Raw genomic sequence first — 22,843 nt, 5'->3', positions numbered from 1 at the left:
TACTGACCACAGATCAGATTAGATCAGCCCTTCATAGGCAGGGGAACAGGCTGCTCACACTACTACTGACCACAGATCAGATCAGCAGGGGAACAGGCTGTTCACACTACTACTGACCACAGATCAGATCAGCAGGGGAACAGGCTGTTCACACTACTACTGACCACCGATCAGATCAGCAGGGGAACAGGCTGTTCACACTACTACTGACCACCGATCAGATCAGCAGGGGAACAGGCTGCTCACACTACTACTGACCACAGATCAGATTAGATCAGCCCTTCATAGGCAGGGGAACAGGCTGTTAACCATATTCTCATTTTGATTGTTCATACACTCTTCAAGCCCCATATTAAGGCCTACTGTGCCAATGCTAATCTGTTCCATGATTCACAAGCTCTGAAAATTCCCAAGTCAGACAGTTTACAGAAAATGTACTAACAAAATCTACCGTGTTTTGGAAGTCAGGCTCCCACAGTTACACCAAACAGACTTTCTCTGTGAGTAGATATAGAATCCAATTCTAGTTCTGTGGGTAAAACCATCTCCTGTTGCCTAGGGATTCTGAAATACAGCAGCTCAGAAACCACAGTTTCTCCTCCACAGGTTCACTTTCCACTCATCTTCAGGAAACTGTTGGTTGGTGCAGGCCCTTCTCTATCTGATGCAAATTTCAACAGTACAGTAGATTCTACCATTGCACAATGACGCCTACACTTTCCTAACCCATGGAAGGGTAGAGTAGATGTGGTATGTATATCAGACGTGTTCAGAGGTGTACTCTTTCAGTGTTCCCTTCCTAAGAGACCCTAAATAGATAGACGATGATTAACTTTAACTGAGAGGACTTTTGGATCACACCACCACACACTGTAGAGATCAGATACAGGTACGGTTACAGTTTCTCTAGCTTTCTGAACTCAAGCCTCTTTCTGCCTTTTGAATGTGTGTTTGTTATCTTATTGGATGTTATTACACCGTATGTTATAACAACCTGTCAATCATTAAACTTTTCTTACAGTTGACCTGTATTTTTCATGTTGTTTGAACAGGGACCTTATGTCTGCGCTCTAGACACCTCAGGTCTCAGAACGCCCTGTCTCAGCCCTGCTACCCTCCTTGGTACCTGACAGAGAAACAGCTGGACCTGACCCTGTCTCAGCCCTGCTACCCTCCTTGGTACCTGACAGAGAAACAGCTGGACCAGACCCTGTCTCAGCCCTGCTTACCCTCCTTGGTACCTGACAGAGAAACAGCTGGACTAGACCCTGTCTCAGCCCTGCTACCCTCCTTGGTACCTGACAGAGAAACAGCTGGACCTGACCCTGTCTCAGCCCTGCTACCCTCCTTGGTACCTGACAGAGAAACAGCTGGACCAGACCCTGTCTCAGCCCTGCTACCCTCCTTGGTACCTGACAGAGAAACAGCTGGACCTGACCCTGTCTCAGCCCTGCTACCCTCCTTGGTACCTGACAGAGAAACAGCTGGACCAGACCCTGTCTCAGCCCTGCTTACCCTCCTTGGTACCTGACAGAGAAACAGCTGGACCAGACCCTGTCTCAGCCCTGCTACCCTCCTTGGTACCTGACAGAGAAACAGCTGGACCAGACCCTGTCTCAGCCCTGCTACCCTCCTTGGTACCTGACAGAGAAACAGCTGGACCAGACCCTGTCTCAGCCCTGCTACCCTCCTTGGTACCTGACAGAGAAACAGCTGGACCAGACCCTGTCTCAGCCCTGCTACCCTCCTTGGTACCTGACAGAGAAACAGCTGGACCAGACCCTGTCTCAGCCCTGCTTACCCTCCTTGGTACCTGACAGAGAAACAGCTGGACCAGACCCTGTCTCAGCCCTGCTACCCTCCTTGGTACCTGACAGAGAAACAGCTGGACCAGACCCTGTCTCAGCCCTGCTACCCTCCTTGGTACCTGACAGAGAAACAGCTGGACCTGACCCTGTCTCAGCCCTGCTACCCTCCTTGGTACCTGACAGAGAAACAGCTGGACCAGACCCTGTCTCAGCCCTGCTACCCTCCTTGGTACCTGACAGAGAAACAGCTGGACCAGACCCTGTCTCAGCCCTGCTACCCTCCTTGGTACCTGACAGAGAAACAGCTGGACTAGAGCCTATAGCAGACCGCTTCAGGACCTGCCTCAAGGTACATAACATACAGTATAGTCAAGATCTGATGATAAAACTCTTGAACAGTCTTTCATCTCTGTAACGCATGAGTCACATAACTTTGATAACTTGAATGCACTTTTTTTCAGTCAATACACAGATGTTAACAGTAATACAGAGATGTTAAATAGTAATACAGAGATGTTAAATAGTAATACAGAGATGTTAAATAGTAATACAGAGATGTTAAATAGTAATACAGAGATGTTAAATAGTAATACAGAGATGTTAAATAGTAATACAGAGATGTTAAATAGTAATACACAGATGTTAACAGTAATACAGAGATGTTAAATAGTAATACAGAGATGTTAAATAGTAATACAGAGATGTTAAATAGTAATACAGAGATGTTAAATAGTAATAGGTTAATGGTCAATTTAAGGCTTTCGGCTTGTGAGTGCTCAGATATTAGGGTTGGTTGGTTAGTTAGTTAGTTGGTTAGTTGGTTAGTTTGTTAGCATTTCGCTACACTCACATTAACATCTGCTAACCATGTGTATGTGACCAATAACATTTGATTTGATTTAGTTACGTAGCTGCAGATTTACAGTGTAAACTAACCACAACCACTTTTTAAAAGAATGTCAACAGCTGGCTAATGACTGAACAGTATTACTTTTTTTGTCTGTATCCATATATCTGTATCTATGTAATGTATCTGTATCTATGTAATGTATCTGTTTCTATGTAATGTATCTGTATCTATGTAATGTATCTGTATCTATGTAATGTATCTATGTAATGTATCTGTATCTATGTAATGTATCTGTATCTATGTAATGTATCTGTATCTATGTAATGTATCTGTATCTATGTAATGTATCTATGTAATGTATCTGTATCTATGTAATGTATCTATGTAATGTATCTGTATCTATGTAATGTATCTGTATCTATGTAATGTATCTATGTAATGTATCTGTATCTATGTAATGTATCTATGTAATGTATCTGTATCTATGTAATGTATCTATGTAATGTATCTGTATCTATGTAATGTATCTATGTAATGTATCTGTATCTATGTAATGTATCTATGTAATGTATCTGTATCTATGTAATGTATCTATGTAATGTATCTGTATCTATGTAATGTATCTATGTAATGTATCTATGTAATGTATCTATGTAATGTATCTGTATCTATATCTATGTATCTGTATCTATGTAATGTATCTGTATCTATGTAATGTATCTATGTAATGTATCTGTATCTATATCTATGTAATGTATCTATATCTATGTAATGTATCTGTATCTATGTAATGTATCTGTATCTATGTAATGTATCTGTATCTATGTAATGTATTTGTATCTATGTAATGTATCTGTATCTATGTAATGTATCTGTATCATTGTAATGTATCTATATCTATGTAATGTATCTATATCTATGTAATGTATCTATCTAATGTATCTATATCTATGTATCTGTATCTATGTAATGTATCTGTATCTATGTATCTGTATCTATGTAATGTATCTATATCTATGTAATGTATCTGTATCTGTGTAATGTATCTGTATCTATGTATCTGTATCTCTGTAATGTATCTGTATCTCTGTAATGTATCTGTATCTATGTAATGTATCTGTATCTATGTAATGTATCTGTATCTATGTAATGTATCTGTATCTATGTAATGTATCTGTATCTATGTAATGTATCTGTATCTATGTAATGTATCTATCTAATGTATCTGTATCTATGTAATGTATCTGTATCTATGTAATGTATCTGTATCTATGTATCTGTATCTATGTAATGTATCTGTATCTATGTATCTGTATCTATGTAATGTATCTATCTAATGTATCTGTATCTATGTAATGTATCTGTATCTATGTATCTGTATCTATGTAATGTATCTGTATCTATGTAATGTGTCTGTATCTATGTAATGTATCTGTATCTATGTATCTGTATCTATGTAATGTATCTGTTTCTATGTAATGTATCTGTATCTATGTAATGTATCTGTATCTATGTAATGTATCTGTATCTATGTATCTGTATCTATGTAATGTATCTGTATCTATGTAATGTGTCTGTATCTATGTAATGTATCTGTATCTATGTAATGTATCTGTATCTATGTGATGTATCTGTATCTATGTAATGTATCTGTATCTATGTGATGTATCTGTATCTATGTAATGTATCTGTATCTATCTAATGTATCTGTATCTATGTAATGTATCTATGTAATGTATCTGTATCTATGTAATGTATCTGTATCTATGTAATGTATCTGTTTCTATGTAATGTATCTGTATCTATGTAATGTATCTATCTATGTAATGTATCTGTATCTATGTAATGTATCTATGTAATGTATCTGTATCTATGTAATGTATCTGTATCTATGTAATGTATCTATGTAATGTATCTGTATCTATGTAATGTATCTGTTTCTATGTAATGTATCTGTATCTATGTAATGTATCTGTATCTATGTAATGTATCTGTATCTATGTAATGTATCTGTATCTATGTAATGTATCTGTATCTATGTAATGTATCTGTATCTATGTATCTGTATCTATGTAATGTATCTGTATCTATGTAATGTATCTGTATCTATGTATCTGTATCTATGTAATGTATCCGTATCTATGTAATGTGTCTGTATCTATGTAATGTGTCTGTATCTATGTAATGTATCTGTATCTATGTAATGTATCTGTATCTATGTAATGTGTCTGTATCTATGTAATGTATCTGTATCTAGGTAATGTATCTGTATCTATGTAATGTATCTATATCTATGTAATGTATCTGTTTCTATGTAATGTATCTGTATCTATGTAATGTATCTGTATCTATGTAATGTATCTGTTTCTATGTATCTGTATCTAGGTAATGTATCTGTATCTGTATCTATGTAATGTATCTGTATCTGTATCTGTATCTATGTAATGTATCTGTATCTGTATCTATGTAATGTATCTATCTATGTAATGTATCTGTATCTATGTAAGGTATCTGTATCTATGTAATGTATCTGTATCTATGCAATGTATCTGTATCTATGTAATGTATCTATGTAATGTATCTGTATCTATGTATCTGTATCTATGTAATGTATCTGTATCTATGTATCTGTATCTATGTAATGTATCTGTATCTATGTATCTGTATCTATGTAATGTATCTGTATCTATGTATCTGTATCTATGTAATGTATCTGTATCTATGTAATGTATCTGTATCTATGTAATGTATCTGTATCTGTATCTATGTAATGTATCTGTATCTATGTAATGTATCTATGTAATGTATCTGTATCTATGTAATGTATCTGTATCTATGTAATGTATCTATGTAATGTATCTGTATCTATGTAATGTATCTGTTTCTATGTAATGTATCTATGTAATGTATCTATGTAATGTATCTGTATCTATGTAATGTATCTGTATCTATGTAATGTATCTGTATCTATGTAATGTATCTGTATCTATGTAATGTATCTATGTAATGTATCTGTATCTATGTATCTGTATCTATGTATCTGTATCTATGTAATGTATCTGTATCTATGTAATGTATCTATGTAATGTATCTGTTTCTACGTAATGTATCTATATCTATGTAATGTATCTATGTAATGTATCTGTATCTATGTATCTGTATCTATGTAATGTATCTATGTAATGTATCTATGTAATGTATCTGTATCTATGTAATGTATCTATGTAATGTATCTGTATCTATGTAATGTATCTATGTAATGTATCTGTATCTATGTAATGTATCTATATCTATGTAATGTATCTGTATCTATGTATCTGTATCTATGTAATGTATCTATGTAATGTATCTGTATCATTGTAATGTATCTGTATCTATGTAATGTATCTGTATCTATGTAATGTATCTGTATCTATGTATCTGTATCTATGTAATGTATCTGTATCTATGTATCTGTATCTATGTAATGTATCTGTATCTATGTAATGTATCTGTATCTATGTAATGTATCTGTATCTATGTAATGTATCTGTATCTATGTATCTGTATCTATGTAATGTATCTGTATCTATGTAATGTATCTGTATCTATGTAATGTATCTGTATCTATGTAATGTATCTATGTAATGTATCTGTATCTATGTAATGTATCTATGTAATGTATCTGTATCTATGTAATGTATCTGTTTCTATGTAATGTGTCTGTATCTATGTAATGTATCTGTATCTATGTAATGTATCTGTATCATTGTAATGTATCTGTATCATTGTAATGTGTCTGTATCTATGTAATGTATCTGTTTCTATGTATCTGTATCTATGTAATGTATCTGTATCTATGTAATGTATCTGTATCTATGTAATGTATCTGTATCATTGTAATGTATCTGTATCTATGTAATGTATCTGTTTCTATGTAATGTATCTGTATCTATGTAATGTATCTATGTAATGTATCTGTATCATTGTAATGTATCTGTATCATTGTAATGTATCTATGTAATGTATCTATGAAATGTGTCTGTATCTATGTAATGTGTCTATGTAATTTCCAGATCCTGACCAGCATTAACAGGCAGTGAGTTCTCTTAATGTCCTGATCCTGACCAGTATTAACGGGCAGTGGGTTCTCTTAATGTCCTGATCCTGACCAGTATTAACAGGCAGTGGGTTCTCTTAATGTCCTGATCCTGACCAGTATTAACGGGCAGTGGGTTCTCTTAATGTCCTGATCCTGACCAGTATTAACAGGCAGTGGGTTGTCTTAATGTTCTGATCCTGACCAGTATTAACAGGCAGTGGGTTCTCTTAATGTCCTGATCCTGACCAGTATTAACAGGCAGTGGGTTCTCTTAATGTCCTGATCCTGACCAGTATTAACAGGCAGTGAGAGTAGTACAGTAACCAGGGAAGATAAACTGGAACAATGGATACTTTCAGCTGGCCTCGCTCTCAGGTTGACCGCTAACGGAAAATAGGCAAATCAGTCTGCTGCCCTTCAACCTGCTGCCTCACTGCACAGTGTTCCACTGTTCAGGACGATCTTAACATTAGGTCTATGATTGGGTTAGGACTATCTTAACATTAGGTCTATGATTGGGTTAGGACTATCTTAACAATAGGTCTATGATTGGGTTAGGACTATCTTAACATTAGGTCTATGATTGGGTTAGGACTATCTTAACATTAGGTCTATGATTGGGTTAGGACTATCTTAACATTAGGTCTATGATTGGGTTAGGACTATCTTAACATTAGGTCTATGATTGGGTTAGGACTATCTTAACATTAGGTCTATGATTGGGTTAGGACTATCTTAACATTAGGTCTATGATTGGGTTAGGACTATCTTAACATTAGGTCTATGCTTGGGTTAGGATTAGGTTAACATTAGGTCTATGATTGGGTTAGGATTAGGTTAACATTACGTCTATGCTTGGGTTAGGATTAGGTTATCTCTGCTCATTGTTCTCATCTGTGCTGACTGCTGTCCTGCTTGGTGGGGTGTGGGTAGGACCGGGTCAGGATGGAGCCGGCGGTGGAGTCCCAGCAGGACCAGGGGACAGAGGGGAATCTGGGGACAGGGTGCAGGCACAGAGAGATGGCCCTGAAGTGGTTCATGGAGACTCAAGCTCCTCTCATCCTCCATGAGGGAAATTTCCCCTCCTGGTTCGAAGGATTCATCACCAGAAGGTACGTACTTCTACATACAGGTCTATTGAGAGATTGATAGGATTGGAGATTGATTGGCAAATCATGGCTGTTTTATGCAGTGCAGTGGAGTGTAGTGGAGTGCATGCCAGCACGACGCTGTTTTTAGGGTGGTGACTCACAGTATGATTACTTTTCCAGCAACTGGAAGGATTTATGATTTATATTTTAGTTTGGAATAACGAACTTTGAACTCTATTAAATCCTCCTTGCTGTCCCCAGTCCACCTGACCGTGCTGCTGCTCCAGTTTCAACTGTTCTGCCTTATTATTATACGACCATGCTGGTAATTTATGAACATTTGAACATCTTGGCCATGTTCTGTTATAATCTCCACCCGGCACAGCCAGAAGAGGACTGGCCACCCCACATAGCCTGGTTCCGCTCTAGGTTTCTTCCTAAGTTTTGGCCTTTCTAGGGAGTTTTTCCTAGCCACCGTGCTTCTACACCTGCATTGCTTGCTGTTTGGGGTTTTAGGCTGGGTTTCTGTACAGCACTTTGAGATATCAGCTGATGTACGAAGGGCTATATAAATAAATTTGATTTGATTTGATTAAATGAGCCAAGGTGCGTTCATTTCCTTTCCAGTGTTAACTTGAATTATTGCTACCTTCTGATTGTGATTTTATTTAGTCATTGTGTTTGTGAGATGTAGATATTGATAATACCTTCCTATAACATATCAATAATACCTCCGTAAAACATATCAATAATACCTCCCATATCAATAATACCTCCCATATCAACAATACCCCCTATAACATATCAATAACACCTCCCTATAGCATATCATTAATACCTCCCATATCAATAATACCTCCCATATCAATAATATCTCCCATATCAATAATATCTCCCATATCAATAATACCTCCCATATCAATAATACCTCCCATATCAATAATACCTCCCTATAACATATCAATAATACCTCCCTATAACATATCAATAATACCTCCTTATAACATATCAATACCTCCCATATCAATAATACCTCCCTATTACATATCAATAATACCTCCCTATTACACATCAATAATACCTCCCTATTACATATCAATAACACCTCCCATATCAATAATACCTCCCTATTACATATCAATAATACCTCCCTATTACATATCAATAATACCTCCCATATCAATAAAATATCCTTATGTACATATTCTTTATCCCCTTACACTGTGTATAAGACAGTAGTTTTTTTGGAATTGTTAGTTAGATTACTTGCTCGTTATTACTGCATTGTCGGAACTAGAAGCACAAGCATTTCGCTACACTCGCATTAACATCTGCTAACCATGTGTATGTGACAAATAAAATTTGATTTGATTTGAATAATACCTCCCATATCAATAATACCTCCCTATTACATATCAATAACACCTCCCATATCAATTATACCTCCCTATAACATATCAATAATACCTCCCTATTACATATCAATAATACCTCCCATATCAATAATATCTCCCATATCAATAATACCCCCTATTACATATCAATAATACCTCCCATATCAATAATACCTCCCTATAACATATCAATAATACCTCCCATATCAAAAATACCTCCCATATCAATAATACCTCCCTATTACATATCAATAATACCTCCCATATCAATAATACCTCCCATATCAATAATACCTCCCATATCAATAATACCTCCCTATTACATATCAATAATACCTCCCTATAACATATCAATAATACCTCCCATATCAATAATACCTCCCTATAACATATCAGCTGTACATAGTCTATCGGTAAATAGCCCACCCATTTTTACCTAGCTCATCCCCATACTGTTTTTATTTATTTACTTTTCTGATCTTTTGCACACCAATATCTCTACCTGTACATGACCATCATTTATCACTCCAGTGTTATTAATCTGCAAAATTGTAATTATTCGCCTACCTCCTCATGCCTTTTGCACACAATGTATATAGACTCCCCTTTTTTTTCTACTGTGGTATTGACTTGTTAATTGTTTACTCCATGTGTAACTCTGTGTTGTCTGTTCACACTGCTATGCTTTATCTTGGCCAGGTCGCAGTTGCAAATGAGAACTTGTTCTCAACTAGCCTACCTGGTTAAATAAAGGTGAAATAGAATAAATAAATAAAAATAATACCTCCCTATAACATATCAATAATACCTCCCTATAACATATTAATAATACCTCCCATATCAATAATACCTCCCATATCAATAATACCCCCCTATAACATATCAATAATACCTCCCTATAACATATCAATAATACCTCCCATATCAATAATACCTCCCATATCAATAATACCCCCCTATAACATATCAATAATACCTCCCTATAACATATCAATAATACCCCTATAACATATCAATAATACCTCCCATATCAATAATACCTCCCATATCAATAATACCTCCCATATCAATAATACCTCCCATATCAATAATACCCCTATAACATATCAATAATACCTCCTATTACATATCAATAATACCTCCCTATAACATATCAATAATACCTCCCATATCAATAATACCTCCCATGTCAATAATACCTCCCATGTCAATAATACCTCCCATGTCAATAATACCTCCCATATCAATAATACCCCCCATATCAATAATACCTCCCTATAACATATCAATAATACCTCCCTATAACATATCAATAATACCTCCCTATAACATATCAATAATACCTCCCATATCAATTATAACTCCCATATCAATAATACCTCCCATATCAATAATACCCCCTATAACATATCAATAATACCTCCCTATTACATATCAATAATACCTCCCTATAACATATCAATAATACCTCCCTATAACATATCAATAATACCTCCCTATTACATATCAATAATACCTCCCTATAACATATCAATAATACCTCCCATATCAATAATAAACCTCCCTATAACATATCAATAATACCTCCCTATAACATATCAATAATACCTCCCTATAACATATCAATAATACCTCCCATATCAATAATACATCAATAATACCCCCTATATCAATAATACCCCCTATAACATATCAATAATCCCTTCCATATCAATGACACCTCCCTATGACATATCAATAACACCTCCCTATAACATATCAATAACACCTCCCATATCAATAATACCTCCCATATCAATAATACCTCCCTATAACATATCAATAATACCTCCCTATAACATATCAATAATACCTCCCATATCAATAATACCTCCCTATAACATATCAATAATACCTCCCTATAACATATCAATAATACCTCCCATATCAATAATACCTCCCATATCAATAATACCTCCCATATCAATAATACCCCCTATAACATATCAATAATACCTTCCATATCAATGACACCTCCCTATGACATATCAATAATAACTCCCTATAACATATCAATAATAACTCCCTATAACATATCAATAATACCTCCCATATCAATAATACCTCCCATATCAATAATACCTCCCATACCAATAATACCTCCCTATCACATATCAATAATACCTCCCTATAACATATCAATAATACCTCCCATATCAATAATACCTCCCTATAACATATCAATAATACCTCCCATATCAATAATACCTCCCTATAACATATCAATAACACCTCCCATATCAATAATACGCCCCTATAACATATCAATAATACCTCCCTATAACATATCAATAATACCCCCCATATCAATAATACTCCCTATAACATATCAATAATACCCCCCATATCAATAATAACCCCCTATAACATATCAATAATACCTCCCATATCAATAACACCTCCCATATCAATAATACCTCCCATATCAATAATACCTCCCTATAACATATCAATAATAATACCTCCCTATAACATATCAATAATACCTCCCATATCAATAATACCTCCCTATAACATATCAATAATACCTCCCATATCAATAATACCTCCCTATAACATATCAATAATAACTCCCTATAACATATCAATAATACCTCCCTATAACATATCAATAATACCTACCATATGAATAATACCTCCCTATAACATATCAATAATACCTCCCATATCAATAATACCTCCCTATAACATATCAATAATACCCCCCTATAACATATCAATAATACCCCCCATATCAATAATACCTCCCATATCAATAATACCTCCCATATCAATAATACCCCTATAACATATCAATAATACCTCCCTATAACATATCAATAATACCTCCCATATCAATAATACCTCCCATATCAATAATACCCCCATAACATATCAATAATAACTCCCATATCAATTATACCTCCCTATAACATATCAATAATACCTCCCATATCAATAATACCCCTATAACATATCAATAATAACCCCTATAACATATCAATAATACCTCCCATATCAATAATACCTCCCTATAACATATCAATAATACCTCCCATATCAATAATACCTCCCATATCAATAACACCTCCCTATAACATATCAATAATACCCCCCTATAACATATCAATAATACCTCCCTATTACGTATCAATAATACCTCCCTATAACATATCAATAATACCTCCCTATAACACCTCCCATACCAATAATACCTCCCTATAACATATCAATAATACCTCCCTATAACATATCAATAATACCTCCCTATAACATATCAATAATACCTCCCTATAACATATCAATAATACCTCCCATATCAATAATACCCCCCTATAACATATCAATAATACCCCCTATAACATATCAATAATACCTCCCATATCAATAATACCCCCTATAACATATCAATAATACCTCCCTATAACATATCAATAATACCCCCTATAACATATCAATAATACCTCCCATATCAATAATACCTCCCTATAACATATCAATAATACCTCCCTATAACATATCAATAATACCTCCCTATAACATATCAACAATACCTCCCTATAACATATCAATAATACCTCCCTATAACATATCAATAATACCTCCCATATCAATAATACCCCCTATAACATATCAATAATACCTCCCTATAACATATCAATAACACCTCCCATATCAATAATACCTCCCTATTACATATCAATAATACCCCCCTATAACATATCAATAATACCTCCCTATAACATATCAATAATACCTCCCATATCAATAATACCTCCCATATCAATAATACCCCCTATAACATATCAATAATAACTCCCTATAACATATCAATAACACCTCCCTTATCAATAATACCTCCCATATCAATAATACCCCCTATAACATATCAATAACACCTCCCATATCAATAATAGCCCCTATAACATATCAATAATACCTCCCATATCAATAATACCCCCCTATAACATATCAATAATACCTCCTCATAACATATCAATAATACCTTTATGAGGGTTGAGGGATATTTTTTGCATTGGTTCATCTTGCCTTTTAATACTTTTTAATGCTTCTGTAGAGCTGCGGAAGAGATGCTGAGAGACAAAGAACTGGGCTGTTTCCTGATCCGACTAAGTGACAAAGCCATGGGATACATCCTGTCATACAGGTCTGTTCTGGTTGTTGTTCTTCTATCGTAGATAACAGAGATAACAGTGAAGATAACAGTGGAGATAACAGGGTTCCCGAGTGGCACAGCAGTCTAAGGGACTGCACCTCAGTGCTAGCCACTACAGACCCTGGTTTGATACCGGGCTGTATCACAACCGGCCGTGATCGGGAGTCCCATAGAGCGGCACACAATTGGCTCAGCATCGTCAGGGTTAGGGACGGTTTGGCCGTCATTATAAATAAGAATTTGTTCTTTAAAAAACAGTGAAGATAACAGTGGAGATAACATAGATAACAGTGGAGACACCAGTGGAAATCACATAGATAATAGTGGAGATACCAGTGGAGATAACATAAATAACAGTGGCAATAACAATGTAAATAACAGTGGAGATAACAGAGGTACGAGTGGAGATAAAATAGATAACAGAGGAGACAACATAGATAACAGCGGAGATAACATAGTTAACAGCGGAGATTTTAAAAAATAGGTTAAAGCGGAGATAACAGTGGAGATGACATATATAACAGTAAAGATAACAGCAGAGATATGTATTTTGTATTTATTTATTTAACCTTTATTTATTTATTTAACAGTGGAGATAACATAGAAAACAGTGGATATAACATACAAGTGGAGATGACATAGGTAACAGTGGAGACAACAGTGGAGACAACAGTGGAGACAACAGTGGAGATAACATATATATTAGTAGAGATAACAGTGGAGATAACATAGATAACAGTATAGATAACAGTGGAGATAACATATATAACAGTGGAGATAACATACCAGTGGCGATAACATAGATACCAGTGGAGATAACAAAGATAACAGTGGAGATAACGTGGTGATAACAGTGGAGATAGCATAGATAATAGTGGACATACCAGTAGAGAAAACATAAATAACAGTCAAGATAACATAGATAGCTGTGGAGATAACATAAATAAGAGTGGAGATAACAGTGGCGATAACATAGATAACAGTGGAGATAATACATATAACAGTGCAGATAACATACAGTAGATAATAGTGGAGATAACATATATAAAAGTGGAGATAACCATGGAGATACCATAGATAACAGTAGAGATAACAATGGAGAAAAAATATAACAGTGGAGATAACATATATAACAGTAGAGATAACATATATACCAGTGGAGATAGCATAGATACCAGTGGAGATAGCATAGATACCAGTGGAGATAACATAGATAACAGGAGATATAACAGTGGAGATAGCATAGATAATATTGGTGATAACATAGGTATCAGTGGAGATAACATAGATAACAACGGAGATAACGGTGGAGATAGCATAGATAATAGTGGAGATAACAGTGGAGATAATACGTATAACAGTGCAGATAACATAGATAACAGAGGAGATAACATACTGTAGATAACTGTGGAAATAGCACGCCCGTGGAGATAACACAGATAACAGTGGAGATAACAGTGGAGGTAACAGTGGCGATAACATAGATAACAGCAGAGGTAACAAGGGAGATAACAGTGGACCACAGTATAACACAACAGCATACCCCGGACTTACCAGTGTTATTATTGTCTTCCAGAGGCCGTGATCGATGCAGACACTTTGTGATCAACCAGAGTAAGTCAGGCCAGTTCATAGTGTCTGGAGACACAGAGGAGCATGAGACCCTGGGAGAACTGATAGAACACTACAAGACCAGCCCCATAGAGCCCTTCAGAGAGTACCTGACCTGTTCCTGTCTAGAGGTGAGGAGAGATTTTGTCTCTAGCCTGGCCCAGACCAGTTGTTTAACCCTTTAGAGAGTACCTGATCTGCTCCTGATCTAGTTCACAGAATACAGTATATCAGTAAATACATCTGGTCAGTTATAATGGTGGTGTACACTGTACCTGTTAGTAAACCTGATGATGTCGTGCTATTTCAGTCTTCCAGAGGAGAAGTCTATGACGTCATCAAAGTCAACCTCAGAGAGAAGCCGGGGGTCAGTGTGAGAGCTGTGAGGAGCCTGTGGGACGCACAGAGTGACCAGCAGGGTGACTGGACCAGGGATAGTCCTGGCGACCACACCGAGGAGCACCCTCCTCCTCCCACACTGCCTCCCAAAAGCAGCAGGAAACCAGAGGTTAGTGTACAAATAATATGTTTATTCGACGTACGATTGTAAGGCAACCCGCTGCAATAGGACTGTGAGTTTGCTCATCAAAATGTTCACACATAAACTACAGTCCTATTGCATTTGGTTTCTTGTAACGTACAACACTACAGCTTTATAGGGGGGTTGGTGGAACATTCAACTAACAGATGTCAAGTCAAAGGGCCTCTTTGTAAAACTCAGGCCTATGATTTGTTTTGATTACTTGCTGGCGATTGCAAAAAAAGATTCAAAGTTGATCAGAGGGTAACCAAATCACTTCCTCATGCCTCTCTAACCAGGAAGAACCCTCTGTGCCAACTGTACCTAGAGTACCACCTGTGCCTAGAAGGGCCGGTCCTTTGAAGAGCAGTTCCCTGGATTACCAACAGGGTAGTGCTCAGAGAAGGGCGTTGTATGCCCAGCTGGAGAAGCACAAGGCCATGAATCCCCAACCCAGGAGCCTGGAAGGAAGGGCTGAAGGCCTGGGTCCTGTAGCCCAACATCAAACCCCTCCTCAGAGGGGGGGCATCCCCAGTGGTAAACCTGGAGCCCCAGGCCCTGCCTCAGCCCCTGGACCAGACCCAGGCACAGTCTATTCAGAGCTACTCAGCCTGCTGGACTGCAAGAGTAAGTCTCTGCCTCTCCTGGACCTGGATCCTGACTCAGAGGAGGGGGCCAATTACTCCTACAGGCTGAGCACACCTTCTTTTACTCCCCCAAGACTCTCTCCCAACCCCACTAAACGGACCACTAGCCCCTCCCTTCTGGACCAGAGCTACCCATCTGGACCTTCCCTTCTGGATCAGAGCTACCACAAGGATACCTCCAAGAGACCTCCAATAATCAGCCACAGTCTGGAACATCTATGTAACAGCCCCATACCTGCCCTCGTGTATCAACTGGCAGGTAGACCCAGGGACCAGGAAGGAACCATGACATCATTCATGACATCATCCATGACATCATCACCACAGGAAGAGGAAGAGGTAGCTAACAGTCTGTACGCTGAGGTCCCTTGTGAGCCGGTCCTCCGTCTCCTACTGGACGACACCTACGAACACATACCAGAGTTAGGACTGAAAGGATCAGCCAGACCTTATGAACACATACCAGAGTTAGGACTGAAAGGATCAGCCAGACCTTATGAACACATACCAGAGTTAGGACTGAAAGGATCAGCCAGACCTTATGAACACATACCAGAGTTAGGACTGAAAGAATCAGCCAGACCTTATGAACACATACCAGAGTCAGGACTGAAAGGATCAGCCAGACCTTATGAACACATACCAGAGTTAGGACTGAAAGGATCAGCCAGACCTTATGAACACATACCAGAGTTAGGACTGGAAGGATCAGCCAGACCTTCTGCTAACAACCACACCTATGAATCAGTGGAGGAGCTCAAGTCCAAACACACCACCTCTTCTTGGGGTATAAAGGTGAGTACTGCATCCAGACATGTCCATGGTAATGGTAATGGTAGTATGGTAGTGACAGTCATACACTGCTAGATCTGATTCGAATGTGATGTCTGATGTTCCATCTGTTTAATGATTGACTGTTCCTCCAGCTGTATAATGACTGACTGACTCTTCCTCAGCTGTATAATGACTGACTGTTCCTCAGCTGTATAATGACTGACTGTTCCTCAGCTGTATAATGACTGACTGTTCCTCCAGCTGTATAATGACTGACTGTTCCTCCAGCTGTATAATGACTGACTGTTCCTCCAGCTGTATAATGACTGACTGTTCCTCCAGCTGTATAATGACTGACTGTTCCTCCAGCTGTATATTGACTTACTGTTCCTCCAGCTGTATAATGACTGACTGTTCCTCCAGCTGTATAATGACTGACTGTTCCTCCAGCTGTATAATGACTGACTGTTCCTCCAGCTGTATAATGACTGACTGTTCCTCAGCTGTTTAATGACTGACTGTTCCTCCAGCTGTATAATGACTGACTGTTCCTCCAGCTGTATAATGACTGACTGTTCCTCCAGCTGTATAATGACTGACTGTTCCTCCAGCTGTATAATGACTGACTGTTCCTCCAGCTGTATAATGACTGACTGTTCCTCCAGCTGTATAATGACGGACTGTTCCTCCAGCTGTATAATAACTGACTGTTCCTCCAGCTGTTTAATGACTGACTGTTTTGCTTTCTGCATAATGAGAAATGGAGATGGCTGTTCCCTGAGAGACAGAAGAAATAATGGAGAAGCAACCCATCAACCCAACACTACTGGACACCACAGTGTACTATCCCATCAACCCAACACTACTGGACACCACAGTGTACTATCCCATCAACCCAACACTACTGGACACCACAGTGTACTATCCCATCAACCCAACACTACTGGACACCACAGTGTACTATCCCATCAACCCAACACTACTGGACACCACAGTGTACTATCCCATCAACCCAACACTACTGGACACCACAGTGTACTATCCCATCAACCCAACACTACTGGACACTACAGTGTACTATCCCATCAACCCAACACTACTGGACACCACAGTGTACTATCCCATCAACCCAACACTACTGGACACCACAGTGTACTATCCCATCAACCCAACACTACTGGACACCACAGTGTACTATCCCATCAACCCAACACTACTGGACACCACAGTGTACTATCCCATCAACCCAACACCACAGTGTACTATCCCATCAACCCAACACCACAGTGTACTATCCCATCAACCCAACACCACAGTCTACTATCCCATCAACCCAACACCACAGTCTACTATCCCATCAACCCAACACCACAGTCTACTATCCCATCAACCCAACACTACTGGACAGTGTACTATCCCATCAACCCAATACTACTGGACAGTGTACTATCCCATCATCCCAACAATACTGGACACCACAGTGTACTATCCCATCAACCCAACACCACAGTGAACTATCCCATCAACCCAATACTACTGGACAGTGTAATATCCTATCAACCCAATACTACTGGACAGTCTACTAGCCAATCAACCCAACACCACAGTGAACTATCCCATCAACCCAACCACAGTGTACTATCCCATCAACCCAACACCACAGTGTACTACCCCATCAACCCAACACCACAGTGTACTACCCCATCAACCCAATACTACTGGACAGTGTACTACCCCATCAACCCAACACCACAGTGTACTACCCCATCAACCCAATACTACTGGACAGTGTACTATCCCACCAACCCAACACTACTGGACAGTCTACTATCCCACCAACCCAATACTACTGGACAGTGTACTATCCCATCAACCCAATACTACTGGACAGTGTACTATCCCATCAACCCAACACTACTGGACAGTGTACTATCCCATCAACCCAACACTACTGGACAGTGTACTATCCCATCAACCCAACAATACTGGACACCACAGTGTACTATCCCATCAACCCAACAATACTGGACACCACAGTGAACTATCCCATCAACCCAACCACAGTGTACTATCCCATCAACACAACACCACAGTGTACTATCCCATCAACCCAACCACAGTGTACTATCCCATCAACCCAACACCACAGTGTACTATCCCATCAACCCAACACTACTGGACAGTGTACTATCCCATCAACCCAATACTACTGGACAGTGTACTATCCCATCAACCCAACACTACTGGACAGTGTACTATCCCATCAACCCAACACCACAGTCTACTATCCCATCAACCCAACACTACTGGACAGTGTACTATCCCATCAACCCAATACTACTGGACAGTGTACTATCCCATCAACCCAATACTACTGGACAGTGTACTATCTCATCAACCCAATACTACTGGACAGTGTACTATCCCATCAACCCAACACCACAGTGTACTATCCCATCAACCCAACACCACAGTGTACTATCCCATCAACCCAATACTACTGGACAGTCTACTATCCCATCAACCCAACACTACTGGACAGTGTACTATCCCATCAACCCAATACTACTGGACAGTCTACTATCCCATCAACCCAACACTACTGGACAGTGTACTATCCCATCAACCCAATACTACTGGACAGTCTACTATCCCATCAACCCAACAATACTGGAAACCACAGTGTACTATCCCATCAACCCAACAATACTGGAAACCACAGTGTACTATCCCATCAACCCAACAATACTGGAAACCACAGTGTACTATCCCATCAACCCAATACTACTGGACAGTGTACTATCCCATCAACCCAACACCACGGTGTACTATCCCATCAAATCCAACACTACTGGACAGTGTACTATCCCATCAACCCAACACCACAGTCTACTATCCCATCAACCCAACACGACAGTGTACTATCCCATCAACCCAATACTACTGGACAGTGTACTATCCCATCAACCCAATACTACTGGACAGTGTACTATCCCATCAACCCAACACCACGGTGTACTATCCCATCAACCCAATATTACAACACACTACACACATTATTACTTTTCTGAATACTTTTGCAGGGTGTCATTCAAACTGAACTTTGAGCCATTTATGAGCTGTCTCACAATCTATCAAAGTGCTGGGCACTATGCAGGTTGAGAACATCAAAGTTATTTTAATGTTATTTATTTAAAAATGTATTTTTTCTACTTTATCTTTTGCACGAGCGTGGGTGGGTCTTTTATAAACTACAAAGTAATGAATAATAACTTGCCTTTGTTTTCTTGTGAATACATTCAGATAAAAAGGGGGACATAGATACATTCAGATTTAAAGGGGGGCATAGATACATTCAGATAAAAAGGGGGACATAGATACATTCAGATTTAAAGGGGGACATAGATACATTCAGATTTAAAGATACATTCAGGGGGACATAGATACATTCAGATTTAAAGGGGGGCATAGATACATTCAGATTTAAAGGGGGACATAGATACATTCAGATTTAAAGGGGGACATAGATACATTCAGATAAAAAGGGGGACATAGATGCATTATATCATATACTAAGCATTTAATGATTGTATTACACATTAACCTTTATTTGTACTATTTTCTACATTATAAAAAACTACGAAATAACACATATGGAAACATGTAGTAACCAAAAAATTGTTCAACAAATCTAAATATATTTTATATTTGAGAATCTTCAAAGTAGCCATCCTTTGCCTTGATGACAGCTTTGCACACTCTTGGCATTCTCTTAATCCAGCTTCACCTGGATTAATTGGGTTGTGGAGGCCAAGACATTTGATGCAGCACTCCATCACTCACCTTCTTGGTCAAATAGCCCTTACACAGCCTGGAGGTGTGTTGGGTCATTGTCCTGTTGAAAAACTAGTGATAGTCCAACTAAGCACATTATTCACTGCCTTTCAGGTCTTTCTAATCACCTGGCCCGGGTATCCTGGAAGGATATTGACCTCATCCTGGAAGGATGCCTGGTTGCTCTTTAAAAGTGCTTTCCTCATCATCTTAAATAAGCATGCCCCATTCAAAAAATTTTGAACTAAGAACAGATATAGTCCTTGGTTCACCCCAGACTTGACTGCCCTTGACCAGTATTAGCATCGAATAGCGCCCGCGATATGCAACTGTTCAGGGAAGTCAGGAACCAATATACACAGTGAGTTAGGAAAGCAAAGGCTAGCTTTTTCAAGCAGAAATGTGCATCCTGTAGCACAAATTCCAAATAGTTCTGGGACACTGTAAAGTCCATGGAGAATAAGAGCACCCCCTCCCAGCTGCCCACTGCACTGAGGCTTGGAAACACGGTCACCACTGATAAATCTACAATAATCAATCATTTCAATAAGCATTTTTCTACGGCTGGCCATGCTTTCCACCTGGCTACTCCTACACGGGCCAACAGCTCTGCACACCCTGCAGCAACTTGCCCAAGCCTCCCCCACTTCTCCTTCACCCAAATCCAGACAGCTGATGTTCTGAAAGAGCTGCAAAATCTGGATCCCTACAAATCAGCTGGGCAAGACAATCTGCACCCTCTCTTTCTAAAGTTATCTGCCGAAATTGTTGCAACCCCTATTACTAGCCTGTTCAACCTCTCTTTCGTATCGTCTGAGATCCCCAAAGATTGGAAAGCTGCCGCAGTCATCCCCCTCTTCATAGGGGGAGACACTCTAGACCCAAACTGTTATAGACCTATATCCATCTTGCCGTGCCTTTCTAAAATCTTCGAAAGCCAAGTTAACAAACAGATCACCGACCATTTCAAATCCCACCGTACCTTCTCCACTACGCAATCCGGTTTCCGAGCTGGTCATTGGTGCACCTCAGCCACGCTCGGGGTCCTAAACGATATCATAACCACCATCGATAAAATACAGTACTGTGCAGCCGTCTTCATCGACCTGGCCAAGGCTTTCGACTCTGTCAATCACAGTATTCTTATTGGCAGACTCAATAGCCTTGGTTTCTCAAATGACTGCCTCGCCTGGTTCACCAACTACTTCTCAGATAGAGTTCAGTGTGTCAAATCGCAGGGCCTGTGTCCGGACCTCTGGCAGTCTCTATGGGGGTGCCACAGGGTTCAATTCTCGGGCCGACTCTTTTCTCTGTGTATATTAATGATGTCACTCTTGCTGCTGGTGATTCTCTGGTCCACCCCTATGCAGACGACACCATTCTGTATACTTCTGGTCCTTCTTTGGACACTGTGTAAGCAAACCTCCAGACGAGCTTCATGGCCATAGAACACTCCTTCCATGGCCTCCAACTGCTTTTAAATGCAAGTAAAACTAAATGCATGCTCTTCAACCGCTGCCCGCACCTGCCCGCCCGACTAGCATCACTACTCTGGACGGTTCTGTCATAGAATATGTGGAAAGCTACAAATACCTAGGTGTCTGGTTAGACTGTAAACTCTCCTTCCAGACTCACATTAAGCATCTCCAATCCAAAATTAAATCTAGAATATTTCTATTTCCTATTTCGCAAACAAAGCCTCCTTCACTCATGCTGCCATACATACCCTCATAAAACTGACTATCCTACTGATCTTTGACTTCGGCAATGTAATATACAAAATATCTTCCAACACTCTACTCAGCAAATGGATGTAGTCTGTCACAGTGCCATCCGTTTAGTCACCAAAGCCCCATATTCTACCAACCACTGCGACCTGTATGCTCTCGTTGGCTGGCCCTCACTACATATTCATCGCCAAACCCACTGGCTCCAGGTCATCTATAAGTCTTTGGAAGGTAAAAGCCCCACCTTATCTTAGCTCACTGGTCACCATAGCAACACCCAGTAATACCTCACGCTCCAGCAGGTGTATTTC

The 22,843-nt window shown here is 38.9% G+C and overlaps 1 protein-coding gene across 1 annotated transcript; it reads left to right on the top strand.

The window, feature by feature from the left end:
• The first annotated feature begins 1,474 nt into the window (after positions 1–1,474).
• On the top strand, positions 1,475–17,887 carry sh2d7 (SH2 domain containing 7). Its single transcript, XM_042320669.1, has 7 exons — positions 1,475–2,157; positions 7,673–7,851; positions 13,321–13,410; positions 14,996–15,161; positions 15,341–15,538; positions 15,850–16,992; positions 17,730–17,887. Exons 2-7 carry the CDS (start codon positions 7,685–7,687, stop codon positions 17,766–17,768), a joined length of 1,803 nt encoding a protein of 600 aa, XP_042176603.1. The 5' UTR covers positions 1,475–2,157; positions 7,673–7,684; the 3' UTR covers positions 17,769–17,887.
• The last annotated feature ends 4,956 nt before the right edge of the window (positions 17,888–22,843 follow it).

The sequence above is a fragment of the Oncorhynchus tshawytscha genome, linkage group LG01, assembly GCF_018296145.1.
Source record: "Oncorhynchus tshawytscha isolate Ot180627B linkage group LG01, Otsh_v2.0, whole genome shotgun sequence".
Classification (NCBI taxonomy): Eukaryota; Metazoa; Chordata; class Actinopteri; order Salmoniformes; family Salmonidae; genus Oncorhynchus; species Oncorhynchus tshawytscha.
This window is presented reverse-complemented; position numbering and strand designations above follow the sequence as displayed.